General features: G+C 35.3%; 2 protein-coding genes across 3 annotated transcripts in view; one reads left to right on the top strand and one right to left on the bottom strand.

Annotated features, from left to right (window-relative positions):
• LOC144974910 (uncharacterized) lies at positions 1-22109 on the top strand. 2 transcript variants are annotated; one of them, XM_078918389.1, is made up of 3 exons: positions 1-2381; positions 12243-13425; positions 21991-22109. In XM_078918389.1, exon 2 carries the CDS (start codon positions 12337-12339, stop codon positions 13381-13383), a length of 1047 nt encoding a protein of 348 aa, XP_078774515.1. In that variant the 5' UTR covers positions 1-2381; positions 12243-12336; the 3' UTR covers positions 13384-13425; positions 21991-22109. The 2 variants fall into 2 exon arrangements, with proteins under 2 accessions (XP_078774515.1, XP_078774514.1); XM_078918388.1 differs by lacking the exon at positions 21991-22109 and having other exon boundaries at positions 12243-14446.
• LOC144974909 (kelch-like protein 24) overlaps positions 15334-26136 on the bottom strand; it is an 18574-nt gene continuing 7771 nt past the window's right edge. The window contains exon 6 of the mRNA XM_078918387.1: positions 15334-26024. Within this exon, the coding sequence (XP_078774513.1) occupies positions 25074-26024 (951 nt within the window). The 3' untranslated portion in view covers positions 15334-25073. The remainder of the gene's footprint in view (positions 26025-26136) is intronic.

Below are 26136 nucleotides of genomic sequence, written 5' to 3' on the forward strand. Positions count from 1 at the left end.
AGAAGAAGAAGAAGAAGAAGAAGAAGAAGAAGAAGAAGAAGAAGAAGTAGAAGATTATACTAGGTGTGGCTGAAAAGTCTTGATGCCTATCGGATATTTCCTATTGTATTGAGTGCACCACGTTGACACTATACACCAAAATGTGTGGAATTTTTTGTTTCCATTCCGTCACCAAATTTTGTTTAAGTTGCTGAATTCTCTTGATTGTTTTCGAATTGTCTTATTTAAAAGAACCTCTATTCTAACTTACGACCAAAGAAGACACTTACAATGTGGAAGGCATCAAGCCGCGGGTTGGGATATTATAGTTCTTTATTGCTGAGAGCTGTGAACCCGTAAAAATTCAAGAACGACTGAAATGTATATAACGACTCGTGTGTTGATATTCGAATAGATCAAAGATGAACAACTATGTACTTTACTGAAACTGAGATGTATCCGTCAACATTAACAACCAGGCTTGAAGCTGTCGTCCACAGACTGCATCGACAGAAGCAAATCCAAGAAAAATTGACGAACTTTTCTGAGCCAATGGTCCGATGAAACAATCAGACAATTAGCAAACGCTTATAATTTCAAATGAGCTATTTCAATGCTATTTTTTCCAGAAATTTTGGGTGACAGAGAGGTATGGCCCGTTGGGTACCGAGAATGCTCACACATGAAATGAAAGATTTCCACTCACTCATAGGTCAACAGCACTTTCATAGATACGAACACTGCCGTTGTTTTTAAAAACACAGTAGACCTATATGCAATGTTAACCAAATAGCACATACTGTGTTCTTTAATAAAACTGCAGAACAGGAAGGCGATGCGTTTCTTAGAAAAATTGTAATGGGAGATGAGCCGTGGCTACACCACCATAACCCAGAAACAAAATAGCAGTCAAAAGTGTATAAACATAAAGAGTCACCATACCAAAGAAATTCAAGATAACCCCCTCTGAAGGAAAATCGCTTCGATCGACAAACAACCTTCAACTGAAAACACTACGCTGTAGAGTGAAGGCTGGTGGACCGGCTGTTTAACCCTTTGGTCCAAGACTGTGGAATTCTCTCTACAAATCTATACCATTATTTTTATTTTTATCAAATTACTAATGACGCTGTTCTGAGATTATGAGGAGCGTTATTTATTTGAGTTCTTGGGTAATGGAACGTCAACAGACTGATAATTATATATCTACTTTAAGAATCCTTCAGCAATTAGTGATGTGAGTTCGGCCACAAAAGGTGACTATTTTTGCAACATGATAATTAATTCGAGACCACACACGAGCTCAAAATCGCGCGATCACATTGAATGGATTAATTTCTGTGAATTCATAGAACACGCCACGTACAGTCCTGTTTTTGCTCCATGTGACATTTTCTTGTTTCCAGGACACAAAAGACACCTCAAGGGGACACTTTTGGCTTTGATAACGAGGTGCAGGCGGAGATGATTCGCCGGTGTCGAAGCATGTCGAGTGAATTATTCTTCAACGCAACGGAACAACTGGGCCCATTTTCATGAACGAGGACTAGATTTAGTTATTTCCTAGTCTAATAAATGACTTGCTAGTCTTAAGCCTAAACGAAGAAGTGACTAAAAAATCGGATTTCATGAACGTTTTCTAGTTTCGGACAAGCCAGTCTCTTCCCTAGAAGTGGGCGTTATACGGTCAGTGACTATTTCGGCTGTTTTGTGCAGGTAACATCCCGCTCTCTAGTACATGATGGCATTAAGATACCCGCATTCATACTGTCAACGGAAAAGATTTCCAAAGAGGAAATTAGTAATACACCCGGTGTAAATAATATTTCGTTCGTTTTATAATTTAACACTTTTGGCATGATGAATCAAATCACGTGATATTGACTGCTAGACTACAATGGTGTCCAAGGTCTAGATCTAAGACAAAGTTTCAATGAAACTCAAACAAATTCAAACAAGAAAACAAACAAACAAACAAAAATAATAAAAGAGATAGTATATTCTGATGAATCACATTATTTCAATCAATTACAAAGTCAGCAGAATATGTTTTGTCTCCACTATACTTTAAAATTATTTTCTTCGATTTCTAGTTTCTCTTCACTCTCAATTCACGAGCCGATTAGATTCAGTCTTTTTTTCTTTAGTTTTTGCCCACAAAATGTGTACTTTCGATGACTTGCACTTTTCTTATAGTTTTTTAAAGCCAGTGTCAATAGCGACAGTACACTTTTTGCCTCTGCCATTCGTAACCGTATTTTCCTTCCGAATCGAAGCTTACTCATCTAAAAATAGCTGCTATCTCGTTGACACTATGACGTATCCTAGTAACTAGTCTCAATCTCAGCTTGGGAAGTCCTGCCTCAGCAAATGATTAAAACTTGGCCAAACATATTCTGAAGGTGCTGTAATTTTAGTATATGACTTGCATAGTCAGCTCAAATGTCAGAGATAGTCAGAGACTAAGCGCTAGTCCGCGTTCATGAAAACGGCCCCTGGTGTATCGCTACCGGCTCAGTGTAGTTAAGAAACGTAACTATATTGAAATTTGTAATAAATAATAATAAACGAAATGGTAATAAACTAAGCTTTGATACCGTTGTCAATGTCATATCTTTAGTTTTGAAAATACGTGGGAGTCGTCGAGACTTTTCATTCTTCTCTCATTCTACCCTTGTAAATCACAAAAACAATACACTGTTTTGCGCAATTTAAAAAATATCCATGTCTTAACATTGAGAGTCGAGAAGTTGTCCTTGGGTCATTCCTTGGACTCATTCAAGGGGGTGTGCCATACAATGCGAATGAGTTGCAATTGTAAGGTTAGTAGATCGTTATAATACGACTAGCAGTATTCTTCCTTGGACAACTCCTTGTCACAAAAAAAATGACCAAGATCGTCTTATTGTGCTTTCACATCTCGGTGTTCAGTTTCGAGCTGAAGCCAAAAAAAAAAATACAAAAAATCAGCCAACATCATTTGATGAGAAGACTTGGTTGATCCTGTCACAATTCGCAACATATTGCAACGCGAGGGCATTTCTATCAGAAGCCATTATACATAAGCCCTATAGGCAGTCTAACATGTGTAAGAAAACCGAATGGGCACAGGGGAGGGCCCGTTATAGACAGGTCTCACACTAATTTTTTTCTCTTCTTCATGAAGGGTAATAGAATGCTTTGCACTCGATTATCATATCCAGACCCACAAGCCATACTAAAACGTTTTTATTTTTTTTGGTTACGTCAGATAACGATAGATACCTACTTGTAATTATATTTTTTTATAATGCAAACTTTTTAAAAAAGGAATGTTTTGCGGATTTTTTTGTTGTGTTTTATTTCTGTTGGCTGGTTTGTTTGTCGTTATTATTTAGCTGTTGTTGAAATTGTGGTTGGTTTACTTTATTTAACCCTTTTCTTCTAACATTTTCTGTCCTCTCTCTCCGAGTTCCTGATAGCACATTTCACACTTTGAGTTTACGGGCTTGGGACAGCAATATGGCCCATGCATTTCGTGTAAAGATTATTGTGGGAGAAGAAGATAACGAGTTCCTTTTATGGTTACCTATAGCCTATGCCAATCAAACATTTGATAATCTAAGCCTACTCTTTGAAGTCGTATACCGGAGCAGAACTGTCACTCACGACTAAGACCCGTCAAGGAACAATTTCAACTTTTGCTCCCATGAGTCCTTGAGATTTTTTACCTAAGAACTATTGGTTCTTTAGATCCTTGGCCTATAACGCTATAACAATCAAGAAAATCGGCCAATAAATGAATAAAAAGTTGTTAAATAAGGGATTCGAAACCGGTGGAAAAGAACATGGGTTTGAACAGTTACGGATGTTATAAACAATGTTATAATCATTGGTCTTTTCTGATAGCTTGTCAACAGTTGTCAGCTCATTCCTTGAGTTACGAGTAACTATTTTCAAGATGGCCGTTTCAAGATATATGCATCTTAAGACCGTAAGGAGAGTGAGAAATGTCATCCCAATCAACATAATAAAAAGTACTCGTCAATTCGCTTATCCTGTCCAGATTGGATTACTGTAACTCCTGATTGTGTGACACTACCGAAGCCCTTTCCTCAAAAAGAGTGCGGCTATGTGATCTAGTGGTACGACTCTCACTTTCGGATTGGAAGGTCCTGGGCTTGCTCGGCTCATAATTGAGTCTTTGGAGAAGGCTCTTTACTCACATTCTCTCACCGTACTCAGGTGCAAAATGAGTACCTGGCCGTTAACAGCGTTGTTTATGTCCGAAAAAATTGTAACATTGCCTAATAGCGTCATGACCCGTCCTAAATGTTAAATGTGGCTGTTGGCCAGGGATCCCTTGTAAAGCGCTTTGAGCACATTTAGTGGATATTGCGCTAAATAAAAGCTCACTTTTTTTTATCTGAAAAAAAATTAAGTTGGCTAAAATGCCTGCCTCTCGCTTAATTTTCAATCAAACAAGGGCAAGTAGCGTGTCCAATCTACTGTTCATTTTGCATTGGTTGCGGTGGGAAAAGCGTATGATCTGCAAAATTGACACAATCACTCACCGTGTAATCAACCTCGATGACCTGTAATACCTCGTAGAGTTCATTGTCCCATATAAAACCAACCACTCGGGGCCCTCCTATTCACGAACTCTTCTAAACACCAAGAAGCAGCAATTTGGAATAATTTACTGCTGGAGCTAAACGAAATGACCGACTATAAACAATTCAAAGGAAGACTTAAAACATTTACTTTCATTCTAATTGTGTAGCGCCTAGAGCCTACTGAATGTGAGGATTGGCGCGTTGAAATGCCATCCATTATTATTATTATTATTATTATTATTATTATTATTATTATTATTATTATTATTATTATTATTATTATTATTATTATTATTAATATGACCGTCTCAGAGTTGCGTCACTCTCTTTGACCTTATGAATTCTTTAGTGAGGCAAGGCATATAGGCAAAAAGTCCATTTGTGTTCCAGTTTCTTTTAATACACACGATCTCACCAATCTTATTTCTTCGAGAAATTATAAACACTATAACAATCAAGAAAATCGACCAAAAAATGAACCAAAAGTCTCTAAATAAGGGATTTGACACCGGTAGAAAAGAACCTGGGTTTGAACAGTTACTGATGTTATAAACGTTCTCGTTCAAGGACAATCAGTAAGTACTGTATGGCATAGAAATGAGGTTCCATGCGGCTTGCTTGAGTAATACACGAAGCAATATGAAGCACGCTGAGATTGTGAATCCATATGGATGCTTTGTACCTTGAAATCAGAAGAATTAGTAAAATTAGAAATCTTATCTCAAAAAAAAAAAAAAGAATAGCGGGAAGTTTTGATAACTTCCGTTGTACTTTCAAAATTCGACTGTTGCAATTCATTACTGGTATATCTGACCAAAAAAAAGCAGACTCCAAGTTGTACAGAATAATGGCGCTAGGCTTGTTTTAAAACAACCTACTCAGCAGCCTGCCTCTTTCAAGAGCTTCATTGGCTTCCAGTTGAGAAGCGAATAATTTATAAAATTGCTACCCTGGTATATAAATCCTGACACACTGGGCTGGGCCCCCGTTGTATAATATTAACAATTTCTTATGGGTAAATACTCCAACAAGAACCTTGAGATCGATTGATGATCAGCTCAAATTGGTGAGGCCAAAGGTACTTCGTAGGGTTGGCACTCAATCGTTTCAATTTACCACCCCTCAATGTTGCAATTCCCTACCAGTATCCCTTAGGTCATCATAATCCCTTCATTAAAAAAAAAACTCAACTAAATATCCATAATTTGTTTCAAATGTGGTTAATTGATGATCTTTTTGTGTATTTGTATATTTCAATTGATGTCGATGTAAAGCGCTTAGTGTCTGTTTAGACGGGGAAAGTGCTATGATAAGTGCTATTTATTATTATTATTATTATTATTTTTATTATTATTATTATTATTATTATTATTATTATTATTATTATTATTATTGTTGTTGTTGTTATTATTATTATTATTATTATTATTATTATTATTATTATTATTATTATTATTATTATTATTATTATTATTATCATTATTATAAATGTTTTAAATAAGTTATTAATCAGGTGCATTAATTATTGTAAGATATACGCACTCAATCGTTTCAATTTCCCACCCTTCAATGTTGGAATATGAGTAGTATGAGGCAATTTTCCCTCCTGACGAAATGTAACAAACAAGAAGTGAGTATAAGAGCTTCAATTAAAATGCAACTTACACAATTAAAGCTTTGATATTCACTTCTCAGTTGTTCAACGAGTGTTTATCTGTCATAGTAGATACACTAAACTTACTTGAGCCCTTAATCCCCAAGTCTAAACTGACAAAATTAAACAACTTTGGGTTTTGTTTGTTTTGTTCTGTTTTTTATTTATGACATTAGCCTTTTTACTTCACACATTGACAGATTTAGATTAGCCTTCAACCCATCTCCTTCCCCCGACCTCACTTCAATCCTTAGACTAGATGTATCAGTAGATTTAGATTAGCCTTCAACCCATTTCCTTCCCCCGACCTCACTTCAATCCTTAGACTAGATGTATCAGTAGATTTAGATTAGCCTTCAACCCATCTCCTTCCCCCGACCTCACTTCAATCCTTAGACTAGATGTATCAGTAGATTTAGATTAGCCTTCAACCCATCTCCTTCCCCCGACCTCACTTCAATCCTTAGACTAGATGTGTCAGTAGATTTAGATTGGCCTTCAACCCATCTCCTTCCCCGACCTCACTTCAATCCTTAGACTAGATGTATCAGTAGATTTAGATTAGCCTTCAACCCATCTCCTTCCCCCGACCTCACTTCAATCCTTAGACTAGATGTATCAGTAGATTTAGATTGGCCTTCAACCCATCTCCTTCCCCCGACCTCACTTCAATCCTTAGACTAGATGTATCAGTAGATTTAGATTAGCCTTCAACGCATCTCCTTCCCCCGACCTCACTTCAATCCTTAGACTAGATGTATCGGGTTTGAGACTTTGACAAGTTGATTGTCATTTATAATCTATCAATTTATGAGGAAAAGTTTTCCGGCCGAAATAAACAGTTTTGTCAGTGGACAGCACGACGACCGGTGATGCTTTGCATTTTGACTCTGACAATGGCTGCCTTTCTCATTGTTTCGACGAGCCGTCACAAACTTATATTATTACTCCAGTGAGCTTCGCCGTCTGATGTAGACTGGATGAAGTTGACGTCACTTAGATTTCTGTCACTGTTTTTAGATCAGACAATAAAAAATAAATTTGATTGCAATTGAGGAACTTGAGAAAAAAATCCGGTCTTTGTTAATTCTCGATGTATATCTTGCTCGATTCCGTGTGTCTAATAATATAAATGTGTCGTCTACAAGAATAGTTTTCTTTCTTTAAAAATGGTACAGTACGGTTTTTAGTCGTATAATGTCTCTTAAATGTCTCTTTAAACAAGAAGTTATTGAACAAATTTTGTAATCTCCTTGTTAAAACTCCACCTGCATAATATGTTTTAAAATTACTGAAAATGTACAATAGATATAAAAGCCACACAAAATAATAGCATACACAACAAATCTGAAGTGTTCAAGATATCTCGAAATGGCAAATTTCAATAAAATTCCCTTTCATCACCAGCAAAGCTGTAATTTGGCGTTCCACAGGGTTCAGTGCTTGGCCCTTATATTTTCACAATGTACACAAAGCCCTTAAGCAACATCATCACGACCTTCTGTCTCAGTCATCATCTCTACGCCGATGATACCCAGTTATACACTCTCATTTCATCAAAAGACATCGAACAAACAGAACAGCGACTCGCAGCATGTATAGATAACGTTAAATCATGGATGACAAACAACAATCTTAAATTCACCGAGGACATAACTGAGCTGAATAAAAAGACAGGAAAGGATATTATACTCATTAACCAACTGTCCCTCGAAGAATCTGTCATAAAACTTCCAATGTCGTTCGAAACCTCGGTTTCTATTTTGACACTCACCTAGACATGCGCCCACACATAACAAAGTGTTGTCAGGCAGTTCATAGTGCTCTCCAAATGATATGCAGAATACAAAATGTTATTAATGACGAAACATGCAAAACACTCATCCATGCCCTTGTTGCCAGCCGCTTGGATTATTGTAATTCTCTCCTGTACGGCCTACCAAAAACATCGCTGAACAAACTACAGTTGATGCAAAACAAAGCTGCAAGGACAAAGCCTTGGGACCATATAACACAGGTCCTTAAGTCACTACACTGGCTTCCAATAGAGGGAAGAATAATAAACAAAATCGTATGTTTTGCTTACAATACGATTCAATAGTCTGATGTCACGCCGCCTGGCAACGGCGGCCATCTTGGTTCTAAACAAAGAAAATCATTACTTTCTATTTTTCATGCTGGCTAGAACTTTTCATATGTCTTGTGATTAGAATGTGTAAAAGTCAAAATATGATCAAATGTATATGTTTTTTTGTGTTTTTTTTTTTTTTTTGCTTCTGGATACGCTTTATACTCGCCGGAGAAATATTGCATACGGGCGTCCGCCATTGTTCCGATAGTTTAGAGCCAGTGTTACTAAGTTACCATGCGTCATTAGGAAGGAAGTGACGTTACGACTGTTGAAGAGTATTGCCTCACCATACTACATCACCTAAATACCTGGAATGTCTTGTGACGGAATATAGACCAACTCGATCTCTGCGATCCGCCAGTTCTTCGCTAATGGAGAAAAACATCCCAAAAACAAAGTTTGCTGAGCGTGGTTTTGCACTTTTGGCTCCGATCATATGAAATTCGTTACCACCTAAAACCCGAAAATGTGAAAGTTTACCAGTCTTCAAACGGCATTTAAAAACGAATCTTTGTCATTCTGCTTTTCGTGATTCTATGTGAACTTCGAACAAGATATGTGTGACTGTTGTGGTGATTTCGTAGAGGAATGAATGAACTTGTGTGATACCAAAAAAAACTATTGTAAAGCACATTTGAGCGCTATTTGTGGATATTGGCGCACAAAATCAAATAATAATAATAATAATAATAATAATAATAATATAATAATAATAATAATAATAATAATAATAATAATAATAATAATAATAACAATAAATAATAATAATATAATAAAAATAATAATAATAATAATAATAATAATAATAATAATAATAATAATAATAATAAATTGATCACAGCATAAAGGGATATGTTAGCTTCCTGCCCTCAACCACCACCCTCACCCTCCTAGCCTGCCCCTTCATTATATTTTGGCATACTTTTATCATTTTATTGTATTTTTATAAAGTGTATTTGCTTGTTACATTGAACAAAATTCACAGCTTGGTCGTAAAAATATATTTGCGTATTCCAAACCATGAGCTAACTGATTATCATACTATATCTATAACTGACCTCAACTTTCCTGTGATACAATTCATTAAATAGTTCAAGATTTGTACTATTGTTTTTTTTTTTTCTCTGAACGTAAGTCAGTTAGATATTATTTTCATTGAATTGTGCCTATCCGCAAAAAGCGCTGTCCAACTTCAATTAATGACTAAAACTAGCTACTCAAAACCGCGCGGTCTGTCATCAGCGTGGGTTTGTTTTGTTCTCTGTTGTTTTGTTTTTTCTCTCGAAAATTCGGTTCTTTAAAACTGCCGGCATCCGTTTCATAATTGAGCGAGAAACATATTTCTATTATAAAGTGCTATTCTTCTTTTTTTTTAATCCAAAATATATCCAAATTTGTGTGATTAGTCTGTTGCTGGGATATATGTTAAATAGGTCGCTTAGATACCTTTCATCGGACATTAAGGTGTTTTGATGCCAAGGTTATACAGCCTCAACAGAGGCTGAACTACACCTTTGATGTGATTTATTTACAAATATTACCAAAATAACGGTATATATTTCTTTTGATATTAGACGTCTACTTAAAATTGCGTTTGATAGAGTTAAGTTCTAAAATACAATTTTTAAAAAATGGAATCCAAGAAAAAAAAAAGTACTTTTGTCACGTTACTGTATAACGAGCTTAAGTCTCAATGGGATATTAGCTTTAGGCGACCATGAGTTGTTATTTTTCAAACCTGTTGCTAGGCTATCTTGTGTTGACAACGTCTCTCATTCGTCATATGAATACGACTCACCATGGTTCTATAAACCCATGGCAGGTAGTTGCAGTAGTACTACTACTACTACTACTACTAGTAGTAGTAGTAGTAGTAGTAGTAGTAGTAGTAGTAGTAGTAGTAGTAGCAGTTGCAGTATAGCAGTAGTAGTAGTAGTAGTAGTAGTAGTAGTAGTAGTAGTAGTAGTAGTAGTAGTAGTAGTAGTAGTAGTAGTAGCAGTAGTAGTTTGAGAACTATTTGTTTTTGTTGTTATTGCTGCTGCCTCTGAGAACAATCCAGAACATTTCTAATTATACGGAAACCTTTTATTTTACAGACAAAATTATTGCTACAGTGAAATGATCTTCAATTTCTCAGGCTAAACTTTAGAAAGCAGCATTGTAAAGACATCAAACCATTCCATATCAATGGGAATGATCTATATTACCTTTACATGTTATCGAGGCAATTGGTCACATTGGAATATGTGCTAAAAGTGACCCACGTAGTGAAAAGTGTTCACAGCTTTTGAAATATCTAACATCACGATTGGTCATTTTGTTCAGCTTGACACATGGGCAAGTTTACAACTTTCATAAGCAAAGAGCGTGTTTGCAATTGTTAAGAAATATCCAATTGTTGGAGAGCAACAAACCATGTGATGACTCGGTTGCACAAAAACATGAATATAGATCGCTCCCATTAAAGTCAAACCTCCTGCTGCCGTGCGTTTGTTGGATATCAGAGATAGAAGGGGGGGGGGGGGGGTGGGGGTGGAGGACTCGATGAGTATAACATAAACTGATGATTTTCTTGTTTTCTGTCATGAAAAAGAAAATAAGCACACGATTGAAATATGTATTACAGCCGAATGGGTTAACTGTAGCAAAATTAGCGTAAAGGTACCCGTGTATCTCTCTACCACAGAGGTAAATATACCTTTATTAATATTAGGACAATTATCACGTTCACCGGGGAGGAGGGGGGGGGGGGGTCTCCACATTTTAACGACAAGATTGACTTCTTGAATGATAAATATATCCAATGTTTTTTTCTTAGGATTTCCTGCGCTTTTTCACCAATGCATTATTGTTATTGTCATCATTTATATTTTGAGAAATAATATCGTTATTCCATTTCTTTGGGGATTGTACTTCTATTGTTAGAACCTACCTGTTTTATAAATACGAATGAATGAAAGTTTAATTAAATAGATAAATACGTATACGACAGCATCGATGTTACTTGGGCTTCTTTGAAGCCAGATATTCGCACATCTGTAAATGAACGATATCTTGGTGAAAAGGGTAAGATCCTGCATGCAGATACCACTGGCAGGTCTGATAACCGAATGCAATTGTGGGCTTGCTTTAACATTGTCGTAATGGACAATATTTTGTGTTGGTTTGAGAGTACTTCCATTACAACTATAAGCCCATATAATTTGTATTATCAGACATGCTAATAAGTTCAAGTCAGTAATATCCAATACAGTACAAGAATATACTCAAAACTCGCATATTAAAAGTGATAATTGAATATATCTACTATCGAAGTTAAATTATCGAAGAAAGATATTTGAAACATTATAATAGTAAGACAATCTGCCTGCATAAAACAATTTTCTTCTCATACGTTACTATTATTGTCATTACATGCATTTTAGGAAATAATATATTCATGCCATTTCTTTGGTAAGTGTAATTCAACAGTTAAAACCTACCTGTTTTGTAAGTAGGCTACAATGTAATTTGAAGTTGGAATCATCATTTCGAACTAAATTGACGTTATGTTATATCGATTTCTGATATCAACTGCAACGTTCCTGATCGGTAGGTTCTTAACGTGATGAAATAAGAAAATAGGTATCAAATTAATGAAAAACCATGTTCAACTCAATAAAACAATTTTAAGAAATTAAAACTTGGCTACATTGTAACCTGATCTATAAGTGATTATAATATTTTGATTTCAACTAATGTTAAATGTTTTTATTGCAATTTTTAAGCATTCATTATTTACTTATATACATTTATTTATACTTTTTAATGATAGATATGACCATTTCAAAGCAATAACCTTTTTTTAATCAATAATACTAATAATGATAAGACAACTTTTCAGAAACGTTACTGATCATTAATCGCCAATGCATGCTTGATAAACAAGACTTTAACTGAAAACGGAGCAGTAAAGAAGGTAGTGTCATTGTAACAGGATGAATGCAACGGTGAACCATACGCCACGAGGTCCAGAAACAGATGGAGGAACAATGCAGATGGTTAGCGACGAGACAACAAAGGTAATCTCGGAGATTGTGTTGTACGGATTGACGCCTCTGATTGGAATCATCGGAATTACCGGGAACACCTTCAGCATCATCGTCCTCCGAAAACATGGACTGCACAAATGTTCCAACATCCTGCTCGTCTCTTTGGCGTTTATGGACACTGTATATCTAACATGCTACAACAACATTCCATACTTATTTTATTTCCTGCAGGGTGGTGGGAAATTCTTATATTCTAAGATTGTGTCGGAAATTTTGTATGTGCTGTATTTTATATGTCTCGTTGCAGACTACACTTGTTGCCTCGGAGCTCTTTGTATCCCCATGCTTATCACTATCGAGAGATTGGTTGCTGTTTATATCCCTCTAAAATTTGGACAGATCATCACGCCATTTCGAACATGGGCAGCTGTTATAATCATTTTGGTTTTCTGGCTAAGTTGCATGATTTACACGTGTTTTTGGTATAAATTTGAGTACGTATTTGATCACAGTCTGAACAGATCGGTAGGCTTAGTGTCGAAATCCCAGCTATATTATCATGATCTTCCAGCGATTCCGATATTCGAAGAGCATTTGTTTAGCATGAAGATACCTCCACTTGTTACAGTAATTGGTTGTTCGGCTATAATTGTCAAAGTCAAGGTAGCATCACGTGAGCGCAGCAAGATGACATCATCATCCTCCAAGCAAGCGTCCACCTCGAGAACGACCAAAACACTTCTTGCAGTGTCCTTTGCGTTTCTATTTACATGTACAATGGTAGCTCTACCTGGACATCTGCCGGAGGAATTCTCATCATACAGTTTAACGACAGAGAATCCCAACAATGTCGGCATTATTATCTACCAATTTGTGAACATTTTGGTCATGATGAACGGTTCTTGGAATTTTCTCGTTTACGTTGTAATGAATAAAAACTTTAGAGACACTTTTAACGAGATAATTACTCAAAAATGTTCTCATAGACGATGAATCGTATACTTTCTTAGGGGTAAAAAATGTATGGGACTGCAGGTAGTCAAGCATTGTGATCGTTGATAAATTTAATTTAACTCTCTCCTTATATCAGCTATTTTCAGAATTATACCCGAAACTTCATACTCACCCAACACAAAAATAGATTTTTCAAACACAATAGTAACGAGCCCCACCCAGCAGCTTAACTATAACAAAAGAAATCAGTATAAGAAAATTGTTGGATGATTTGTAACGAATGTGACGATTTTCCTATGGGTGGTAAGGAGAGGGTTAACCAACTGTTTTCCTAAATATGTATCTTTAAAGAAGATACTGGTTGAAAGTGACTGGCCATTGAAATATATGTTGAGATGTTTTTTGTTTGTTTTGTTAATTGAGTCAATAATATGTGCAGTGGTGGATGGCGTCGATTGCAGAGCGTCAACTCGTGGCCAGTGAGGCAGAGGTGCCGTAACAGGCGGGTCGTAGGTTCGACTCCCCAATGCCGCAAAAGTTTTAATTCTCTAATTGTCTCCTGGCACTTTTCTACTCACTTCATTTCTTGTTATTATCTGCAATTTCCGAAATTCCCGGAATCCGGAAAAGTGGCGCCCATGTTCCACCCATCGTATTGGGATTTGTGGAATGTGTTTGTTTGTTTTTAAGAGTTTGACGGCGCCTGCAACTCATTTAGGTCATATCAGCGCCAGTGTAAAGAAAGAAAATTGAATAGTATAAAAGTTCTAGAATTACAGTTAAAGCACCCTAGAAAAAGTAAGACAAAGGGGAATGGCACAAATAGGAAATAGGTGTGCATACCACCAATGTACTTAGTTTGAGATCACCTATAAGTCTCATCCGGACACAAGCACAAAATCTAACAAAGAGGAATACACTCAAATGCTTATTTTTTTTGTTTTTTTTTTTTTTTGTTTGTTGCTTTAGGTCTCTTCCAACACAATTGAGGTTATATGAGAGACTGCTGAAACAAAAAAACAAGCAATCTAACAAAAATAGTACAAATGTAAATCAAAATTATAACCTAAAGATATCATAAGCTAAACTATAAATAACCAAGAACAAACAGGCAGAAGATTTACAGAAAAAAAAAAATCCCCTGTCAAAAATACAATCACAAACCAAAGAAGCAGGATAGGCTAGTAACGAGAAGAAGAAACGACATCACTATCGGATCGTACACCCATGGGAACATCATAGGTATATGATTCAAGGTGATGCTCCCATCCAACCACCCGCTCAAATGCTTACATTATACATTCAAAATATCACATATAATAATACATAACAGAGAGATGATTTACAAGGAAAAAAATATCATATCCCAAAACAATAACTATGCAATTGTCTGTTTCCCTCCCAGCTAGGACTCCGGCCAGGGCCATGACAAAACCGAGTAATCTCATTCCAAGACAAAGACAGAAAGCATATTGAAAAACAGGTATAAGGGGATAGAAGACACAGTATGTACCCCCCCCCCTGCCCACTATGGGAGGTCAGTAATATGTAAATAAAATATAATACTGTGCATAACAGAGAGATGATTTACAAGGGAAAAAAATATCATCTTCCAAAACTATAACTATACATTCGACTGTTTCCCTCCATCCAGGGTATCTGGTCAAGGCCAGGACAAAAATAAGCAACCTCATTCCAAGAAAAAGACAGAAATCATGTTGGAAAACAGATATTAGAGGATAGAAGATTATAATAAGTGCCTCCCTGCCCACCATGGGAGGTCAGAAACCCCATCGAGTCAACACGAGCGTTACCACAACGATTTGTTCAAGGCAACCATCATGCCTTGTACTTGTATCCCCTTTCACACGTGTTTCGTGCATTTTATGGCATTCTGTAGCCACATATTTACATATAAACATTCATACATGCATGCATACATAGCAAGCGCACATACACACACAAATAACTGCAAGTCATTCACATTAGTACCTTTGATTGTTTTGAAATTTTATTTCATTTGAATCACAGCGAAAAACCATATCGTACAGGACGCATTATTGAAACATTTTTTTTCTTCATTAGAAACATTTTTTTTTTAAAAACCAATAAAATGACAATTGTTCGGGGATTGCTTATAGATGGACAAAGAAAAAAAATAACACAAACAGCTTGTGTTACAAATTGGCAAAACCATAGAGGCAGACTCGTTAACTGAAAATAATTTCCGAAATTAGCTTCAGAAGCTTAACGGGCTTATGACTCTTTAGGGTCAAAGCATGTAAAGGAAAAGATATGTCTTCCGGCTTTGAACACGACTCTAAACGTGTATGGGAGGAGAATGTATAACTAAATTGAAAAGACAGTAATGGTGGACTAATTTAGGACCTTCTGAGGGAATTTTCATCTTTCATCAGCCTAGCGATATTGAGATTTTGTTTGTTTTAGGTGTTTTACGGCATGCCATTAAAAAAGGAAGAAGATGACTGGTGGGGAAAACAATATAGATCTGAAATTAAAAGCAGCCAAGAAAAAATAAGGCAAAGGGGCAATAGTAGATTAACAGGGCAATCATCTATATAACTGATTTGATATGCCCTCAAAGCCAAATCCAGACCCAAACAAAGGAGCCTGCTATGAAGGATACTCTCAAATGCTTACGAACAATAATATATTCAAAACTTTTAAGCACAACAGAGGTTTTTTACAAGGAAGGAAAAAAAAATCTGCATCTCTCAAAAAAAGGGGGAAACTGAACATTTGAGAGGTTTGTTTGTTTGTTTTTGCTTTTAAGTATTTGTTTTTTTGTTTTTAAGGGTTTTACGGCGCTTGCAACACATTTAATAAGGTCATATCAGCGCCAGTAAAAAGGAAGAAAATCGGATAGTAAAAAGTTCTAGAATTACAATTAGAGCACCCAAGAAAAGGTAAGACAAAGGGGAATTGGTTCAGATAGGAAACAGATGTAGATACCAAGAGCACACTATCAAAGTACTTAGTTTGAGATCACCTTAAAGTCTCATCCAGACACAAGCACAGGTCCCAACTAAGAGGGACACAGTCAAATGTTTACAAAATCATATATAATTATAATATTAACTAAACAGTACAGTGCATAACAGAGAGATGATTTACAAGGGAAAAAAAATATCATCTCCCAAAACTCTAACTATACATTTGACTGTTTCCCTCCCAGCCAGAGCCAGGACAAAACCAAGTAATCTCATTCCGAGACAAAGACAGAAAACATGTTGGAAAACAGATATGAAGACACAGTAAGTACCTACCTCCCTGCCCACTATGGGAGGTCAGGAACCCCACCCAGCCCACCAGACATAAGCAAAGGATCTGACTAAGAGGAATACGCTCAAGGCTTACAAAATATTAAAGTTGAAACAAAAATACAACAAAATCCCTGCCCATTGGGAGATCATAGTCATTAAAATCAGGGTAAAAAAAGATCAATAAAATCATAGTACAGAGAAGGCAAATCTGTTAATATATGTCCCAATAAAGTATAACACAGAGCAAAATAAGCTACTCAAATAAATAGATAAATAATAGATGATGATGACGATGGTGATGAGGATGATAATGATGCAGAATGATACTGATTATGATCTGTCAAATCCATTCAGTATTATTCAACAAATCTTTTCAGATATTCTTTTCATCATCAATGAAATTTGTGATGCTTGCTGCATTTTTAAAAGCTATCAAGAAAAGTAAGACAAAGATAAAAGTTCAAATTCAAATAATAGAACCAAATTTAGACTGAGTTCAAGGGGAAAAGAATGTACTCAAGCAGTTATACAATACATGAAATGAGCAAAATAGTTCGTTGAATATTATGGAGTTTGTTTTTGTTTTTAAGGGTTTTACGGCTCTTGCAACACATTTAGGTTATATCAGCGCCAGTAAAAAGGAAGAAAATAGGATAGTAAAAAGTTCTAGAATTACAATTAAAGCACCCAAGAGAAAGTAAGACATAGGGGAACTGGGAACAAATAGGGATCAGATGTAGATTCTAAGAGCAGAGCACCAATGTACTTGGTTTGAGATCACCTATAAGTCTCATCCGGACACAAGTACAAAATCCAACAAAGAGGAATACACTCAAATACTTACATTATACATTCAAAATAACAAATATAATAATACATAACAGAGAGATGATTTACAAGGAAAAAAATATCATCTCCCAAAACAATAACTATGCATTTGACTGTTTCCCTCCCAGCTAGGACTCCGGCCACGGCAGGACAAAACCAAGTAATCTCATTCCAAGATAAAGACAGAAGCATGTTGTAAAAAAGATATAAGGGGATAGAAGACACAGTATGTACCCCCTGCCCACTATGGGAGGTCAGGACCCCATCCAGATGGAGTTTGTTGGATAAACATGTGGCCATTTTAAAAGGACTAGCTAGGGTATACAATGTATGAAAAAATCCATACATAAATAAATGAATAAATAAATATATAAATCTATAAATAAAAAGCACATATATTTATTACGTATCGATATTTTAAAATACTAGAGAACCATGCCCTTTGAGACAAGCCCCGACAACTTGACCAATTTGGATTTTCATGAGAAATCCTTTTTGCAATAAACCTACTTTTTTATGTACGTTTCAACTTTCTCTGCAGCTTTCTGATTTTTCAAAACTTGCACTCACATTACCCAAACAAAATGGTCTTTTTGACTTAACTTGTTTCTACTTCATCCGCAATTTGGTGTTGACAATTTAATTAAGCTTTTCTGCCATTCTTAAATGGCTTTGATGATGTCAGACCTTTTTCAGAAAATTGTTCTTTGCCTTAAAAGTTATAATAACCATTGATTTTCATCAATCCTTTAGGGAAGAACTTGTGCAATCCAGTTGTCTTTAAAGGCATGGACTGTTAGCTCAAAATTCCCAGTATCATAAAAGTTCTACAAATTTTGTTTTGTTTTAATCAAAAACGGATGTTTTTATGTACTTTGAACTTTTGCACCATAACAAAAAAACGTCTAACATTACTTTGCAAGTGGGTATGTATATGATCATGAATTGAGGTATTGTAGATGGAAGACCCTGGGAACTTATTGGGCACATCCAATGGTAAAAACAGAGCAGTTAACATCTGACCAAGAGATGGTAAAAAGCATTTATTGAAATTGGAATGTCTTTTTGGATAAAGCAACTGCATCTCCATTTTCAAAGCCAATTTAAAAGGTAAAAATATAATACCTTTGCCTATATGACTGTATGATAATGATGGTCATTTCCGGGGGATTACAGTGTTGAAAATGGCTGTGGTACTCTATTTCCTTCCTCGGCAAGAGCATTAAAAATGAAAGTTCAAAGAGACAGATGAAGCCTTTTATCCTGTACTATAAAGAATGATGACATGTATAGTACAGCAATGATTGATATTATTTTTTATTCCTCTGAAAATTTATAGTTATAAAATCTTATCTATCTAACATCGATGAAATACCTTTTATTAACTTTCATATTTTGGAGAGACATTTTTCTCAAAAAAATTTGTCAAATTATTTTAAACCTCTAAGGTTATAATTCATTCATAATTCTAGTACCATGGAAAACACAGAAGAGGAGTGAATTAATTGACAATATAAATACAGAAATAAACAACAACCTACACTGTTTTGTTTGTTTTTGTTTTTAAGGGTTTTACAGCGCTTGAAACACATTTAGGTTATATCAGCGCCAGGAAAAAGGAAGAAAATGGGATAGTATAAAGTTCTAGAATTACAATTAAAGCACTCAAGAAAAAGTAGGACATAGGGGATCTGAGAACAAATAGGGATCAGATGTAGATTCCAAGAGCATAGCACCAATGTACTTAGTTTGAAATCACCTATAAGACTCATCCGGACACAAGCACAAAATCCAACAAAGAGGAATACACTCAAATGCTAACATTTTACATTCAAAATAACAAATATAATAATACATTAACAGAGAGATGATTTATAAGGAAAAAAATATCATCTCCCACATTTGACTGTTTCCCTCCCAGCTAGGACTCCGGTCAGGGCCAGGACAAAACCAAGTAATTTCATTCCAAGACAAAGACAGAAAGCATGTTGGAAACTAGATATAAGGGGATAGAAGACACAGTATGTACCCCTTGCCCACTATGGGAGGTCAAGAACCCCACTCAGAACCTAAACTGTCGAAATTCTTACAATTACTAGATTTCAAACACAAAACTAACCAGTCAACCTTTATTATATTTGACTGTTTAAAATATAAAAGCATGGAAATGAATGTATTTAATTGGGGTGAGCAGTATGAATTACAGACTATCACAAACAGTCAAACAATCTGGAAATTGACTCTTGAGACTTGCTGAAAGATACAGAGAATCATCACCGCACGCCAATCTATGTAATCAGTATTTAATTCACTAAAAATGAAATTCAAAAGCCCCCATAAAATTGGTCACCTCTAGAACAATGCTGACCCCCCCCCCCCCCCCCCACACACACACACACACCCACCTCCTTTTTACGCATGTTTACTGTCAAAAAAACAATTTCATATGTAAGCAAACTTACCAAACTAAACTGCTTTTAAATTAACTTAAAACCAATAATTTTTAGTTATAATAATCACAGTCAATATTTGAACATATCAAATGAGAAGAGAAAATAAACAATCTTTATATTTCATATCAGGCATTAAAAAAAAAAACAAAAAAGAAAATAAAACAAATAAAAAGCAAAAACAAAAATTAAAAGGAAAAATGAAAAAAATAGTAATACATTAAAAATTTTTTATTATTATTGTAAGAGTGCCGATTAAATCAAGAACATGGGCAGATCTCATAGCAGGTGCAAAGAAAAAAATTGTATGACACATGAGAAAAACACAAGACAATATCTCTCAACAACAATATTTAGAAAAAAATTGGGGATTAAGCAGACTATCAAAGAAGTGTTTCTTGTAAATGCATTTTGTCATTAAAAATCATTCTCCAAACTTCTTTTTTTTTTTTAACCCCCCTCCCCAGCCTCAAATTCAAACCCAATACTTTGTAGTGCATCACAAGCCTCAAATTCAAACCCAATACTTTGTAGTGCATCACAACCGTTCATATAAAATTGTATTTTTGAAAGCATTAAGTTCGTTTACCTTTAAATTGCATCATGAAAGTCCTATGGTGGAAACTATTATTTTTGAGTATTTACATGTTTTATTTTTGTTTTTAAGGTTTTACGGCGCTTGCAACACATTAAGGTCATATCAGCACCAGTAAAAATGAAGAAAATGGGAAAGTAAAAAGTTCTAGAATTACAATTAAAGCACCCAAAAAAAGGGAAGACAAAGGGGAATTGGTTCAAATAGCAAACAGATGTAGATTCAAGCACACTATCAAAGTAATTAGTTTGAGATCACCTAAAAGTCTCATCCAGACCAAGCAAAGAAAGTTTACAAATCATATATAATATGTATACAAAACATAATACAGTGCATAACAGAGAGATGCTTTACAAGGGAAAAAATATCATCTCCCAAAACTAACGATACATTTGACAGTTTCCCTCTCAGACAGGGCCAGGACAAAACCAAGTAATCTCATTGTAAGACAAAAGCAAGTTGGAAAACAGATTTAGGGGGATAGAAGACACAGTAAGTACCTCCCTGCCCACTATGGTAGGTCAGGAACCCAACCCAGGAGTATTTACACATCACATGGATACATAAAATAAATAGATCAATACTTGATATACATTATTAACATTTCTTCGATCAGCTTTGCCAATTAATTTGTTATCTATATGGAACAACATATACATACAAAGTACATTGAAATGAGTTTGTTTTCTGATTCATTGTTGACGATAATATTGCAATGGAAACATTAATAATAGATGAACAAGCAACAAACCCAAACAAAACCAAAAAAAAATGGCCTCAACTTTGACCTCGTGTGGTGAAGTAATTTTCAAAGTTAGTATCGCTCAAAAAAGAAATTAAATGGGCTTGCGGAATCACAACTCTCTATGATGACAAAATATATTGCATTCATTTGGGCGGGCATGAAAACTTTTACATCATCATATCATTGGATTTAGACAACCTTCAACTTTGTCAAAGTTTCAAACCTAAAAAGATGAAGACTGGTACTGGAAATCTTTAAAATTAAAAATAAACAAACAAAAAATTTAATTGATTTTGGTTCTCTTATTTCCTCTGCTTGGAGACTTTTCACATTGCAGTCAACCAACTGCGCTGATTTCACTGTTTTAAGAAATTTTGCTTTTTAAAATCTTAACTCCAATAAATTTATAAAATTGATTGCAAAAAAAAATTGATTTATGTCTCAAATAAGTTTCAAAGCAATTGTACTAAAAATAAAACAATCAATTTGTTGTCAAGGTTCAGGCCTTTTTTTTGGTTTGTTTACCAATTATAAGATAAATATGTATTGAATTGAATATCAAATACACAATTTACACGCAAAATGAGTAATCACATTGGAGATTCAAGTGCTCTAAAAAAAGGTAATTGTAAAAAAAATAAGTGGAAATTTAAACAATATTAGCTCTAATAGCATTAAATCTGACAAAAGTTTATCGTAATGTAACTTATTGAATACTAAACCAAAGTGTTTTACGACATTCAGGAGGATTGTCTCAGAAACAATGTCGAATCAGTGACTCATAAAACATTCAATGTGACCAGTGTTGATATCCAGCAAGAACTTCTAGCCTTCTTCGGAAAAGGCAATCAATATTAATCTGGACCATGGAATTCTGTACAAAGTTATGAAATCTTCAACCTCCTTTTAATTTTTGTGCATCAGTTAGCATGACCTATTGAACATTCTTGTATTTAAAAGTCAAAATAAAAAAGCAACTGTTTACAAGAGTATGTCAGCGTCAAAGACACGTGAAATTCATTACGATAAAAAAATAATTTCCCATATTTTATGTCTCATTTCCTAGAGGATAAGAAAGTAATTTGTGGCGAGCTTTCATTGGAATTGCCCTGCAGCAAACAAATTGCTCCATCCATAAACTTGTCTTTTTTTTTACTTTTTAACAGCTTTCAAGCTATTTAAAATTTCTGTGGGGTTTTTTTTTTCCCTTGCACATTCAAAAGAAAAACCAATGAATCTGAAATTCTTGAAATTCACAAGATTATTGCACAGTCATCTCCAGAAAATTGTAGATAATGAGATTGATTATTAATCTCCGTCACAAAAGAATGTAACGGATCGTGGAGGGCCAAGGACAAAACAACAAGGCTCAACCAGGAGGCATTGAAGAATGTTTGTTTTGTTTGTTTTAGATGGGTTTTAAGGTGCTTGCAACACATTAAGGTCATATCAGTGCAAGTAAAAAGGAAGAAAATGAGATAGTAAAAAGTTCTATAATAACACCCAAGAAAAGGTAAGACAGGGGAATTGATTCAAATGAGAAACTGATGTAGATTCCAAGAAGCACTGTCAAAGTACTTACTTTGAGATCACACAATAGTCTCATCAAGACACAAGCACAAGTCCCCATTAAGAGGAATGCACTCAAATGTTTATACAAATCATATATAATATATAAACAAAACATAATACAGTGCATAACAGAGAGATGATTTACAAGACAAAAAAGATCATCTCCATAAAACTCTATTTGACCGTTTCCCTCACAGCCAGGGAATTGGCCAGGGCCAGGACAAAACCAAGTAATCTTATCCCAAGACAAAGAGAGAAAGCATGTTGGAAAACAGATATAGTTGCATCAATCTTCATCACATGAAGCTGCAACTATTTTGGATTGGATTGAATAGGGGGATAGAGGCACAGTAAGCGTCTCCCTGCCCACTATGGGAGGTCAGGAACCCCTCCCAGAGTTTTGAAGAAAATAACAAATATACATAATACTAATAATAGCATGTAATCATGTACACAAACAAAATGAAAACAACAAAGCTCACATGAGATATTACTAAAAAGGTGATTTGAAAAAAAAAAATTTAATCTCTCGGAAAAAAAAATGAGCAGCAACATGACTATATCCTTATATATACTGTTGTCGTTCTCAAAGAACTTTATACTTCATCAGTGCGAGGGGCCTCAGGTCATATTGACCCCCATTTGAAGAACGATTAAGATAATAAACTATCATTGCTACTCTAGCTAACTTCTGGAGAGTGTGAAACTGCAGCTGTCAGATATAATGCTATTAGAGCTAATATTGTTTAAATTTCAACCACACATCAAGTCTCTCACTGCCAGTGCATATATTGGGGGAAATGTAATTGTTTAAAATGAAGAAATTCCTCCTCTGACTCCAAAATCACAGATTTCCGCAGACCTGAAGAAAACATTAGCGCTTTACAATGAACATAGATGGGACTTTGTGAAAAGATAAGCAGAAAAAAAAACGAAAAAATAACAAAACAAAAACAAACAAAAAAAAACCCAAAAAAATGGCCTGGGCAAAACATTTAATTCGATCTAAGACCACATTTAAAGGGAGCAATGGTTTTCACAACATAAAAAAGTAAAGCCCTTCAGAGCCATATAATCCATGTAGCATCAGATAAATAATGTGTTAATTGATTGTGGCAACACTAGCGACTGAACTATCAACAGCTTATTTGACATAGAGTCCTAAAATTCAATAATCATTAAATTTTATAAACTATTTTTTCAGAGAGGGATTAAAACCACCTATGATTATATTTGTAAACTCACGGTAGTGATGGAGAATATTGTTTGTTAACTGCACTTGCAACACATTTAAGCACCAAGAAAAGTAAGACTATAGATTTAGATAAAAGGGAAAAGAGAAGAAGAGGGTGGAAAAAATATATCTATGTAGCTAGTCTGAGGCAAAAATCATCGCCACACCTGGATCACTGCTGAAATGAAATCATTATCACAAACAATACATATCTAATACATAAATAATATAGATTGACATCTATATCCTCTCTCATAACAAATACGTGACAACAGTGGACATACCCCAAAGAAATGCTGTGATTATTTGAAAGTAGGTATTCAGTTTGATCTAGAACACCTTAACCTCTAACAAGAAGAAATGATTCACTCATTACACCTCTCTTCATCACATTTACTTAGCTCACAATCATCATTACAAAGGTGACCATTTTATTAAAAAGACATCTTCACTGACAAAAGTGAAGGTCACAAATGATTAAAGGGGAATGTGACAGATTTGTGGCTCAAATGCACCATACATTAAATATGTTGTGAATCGAATTGCACATGAAGAAGTTCTGTTTTTTGTTCCATAAACACAATTTTCTAGATACACATTTTTAACACTAGGAGAGGATATTCATTTTGTCGTAAGTCATGTAGAAAAGAAAAACAGAGGAGAAATAAAGTAGCAGTTTCCCTCCCACCCCAAGAGTGTTTCAGCTAAAAAAAATTAAAAAATGCAGTGTCTTTACTCTATTGGTAAGTATCTTAATTATATTGCTTACTATTAAAAGAAAAACAAAAAACAAAACTGATACACATACATCTCTATCCCCTGAATAAACTCACCATTTAATATATAACCACTGATTCTGTTTTATGTAACAAATATACATGAACATTTCCTTAATCAACTGAACACTTTAAGTGGCTATAATCCATCAATGACATGTTAAAAAAAACAACTTTTGAGACTAAAACTGTCTTGTTCTTAAATATGCACATAAAACATTTGAATTTTAGATTCCCAAACTAGTTCATTGGCAGGTGGTTGGTAAACTGTTGAAGCTGCTCATTCCTTCATTAGACAATGGATTACTTCCCCCTTGAAGCTGTTGACTGAGCAAAACACGAACACAACCATAAGAATACATACGCACAGGAATATTCCCCACTGACTCCCACACATCGCGTGCCGGATCATAAACTTCAATGGCATCAGAGTACAAATTATCTTTAGCTCCTCTTCTCCTTCCTCCAAAAGCATACAACTTCTGATCTAACACTGCAAGGCTTACAAAATCACGAGGCAAATTCATTTCTGGAAGGTTCTCCCACTCATCCTGCGTGGGATAGTACCGGAAAAAACCCTCAAGTCCAACAACATAAACAGCTCCATCCAAAACACAAGCACTGAGACACATGTCATTGGCAGGAAGAGGCTTCTGAAGAATGGAACAACAACCTGTCGTTGTATCAAAACACTGAACAATATTTGTTACGACTTCATCACTGTTTTTTCCCCCGAGTAAATAAATGTTCTTCCCATAAGCCACAAATCCCATGTTTTCTACTGCTGTTGCTAGATGTCCAGCCTGTTCCCACTTGTTGGACTTCCTCTCCCATTTTTCAATTGAGTCCAGCACAATATCCTCATCAAAACCTCCCAGGACATAGATGGTGTGATCTACAGCAGCCATAGCATGGCGCCTTCGGGCCACTAGCATATGAGCCCCTCTCAGCCAATATTCAAAGGTTGTATCATATTTCCAAAACTCTGAGCTTCTTAATCCACCAGAAACATAAATCTCATCCCCCACTGAGCATGCTGCGAATTCATTCCGTTTTTTGAAAGGTAAAGTTCGAAGTTGTGTGAATTCTTGTCGATCTGATCGATAGCATTCTACTTCATTACTCAAACCATCAACCAATCGACCTCCCAGCAAAATAGCACACTCATAGGAAGGAAATGTGAAACGAGGAGTAACCTGCAGAAAGAGGAAAATGAAACATCTGTACTTTTTTTTTTATTTAATCAAATGCTATTGCCACTTGACAATAAAATGTCTAACCAAAGAACCAAATTGGGTTGACTCATTT

The sequence above is a fragment of the Berghia stephanieae genome, chromosome 6 (genome assembly GCF_034508935.2).
Source record: "Berghia stephanieae isolate SIO BIC M18660-M18661 chromosome 6, UCSD_Bste_1.3, whole genome shotgun sequence".
NCBI classification, from domain to species: Eukaryota; Metazoa; Mollusca; class Gastropoda; order Nudibranchia; family Aeolidiidae; genus Berghia; species Berghia stephanieae.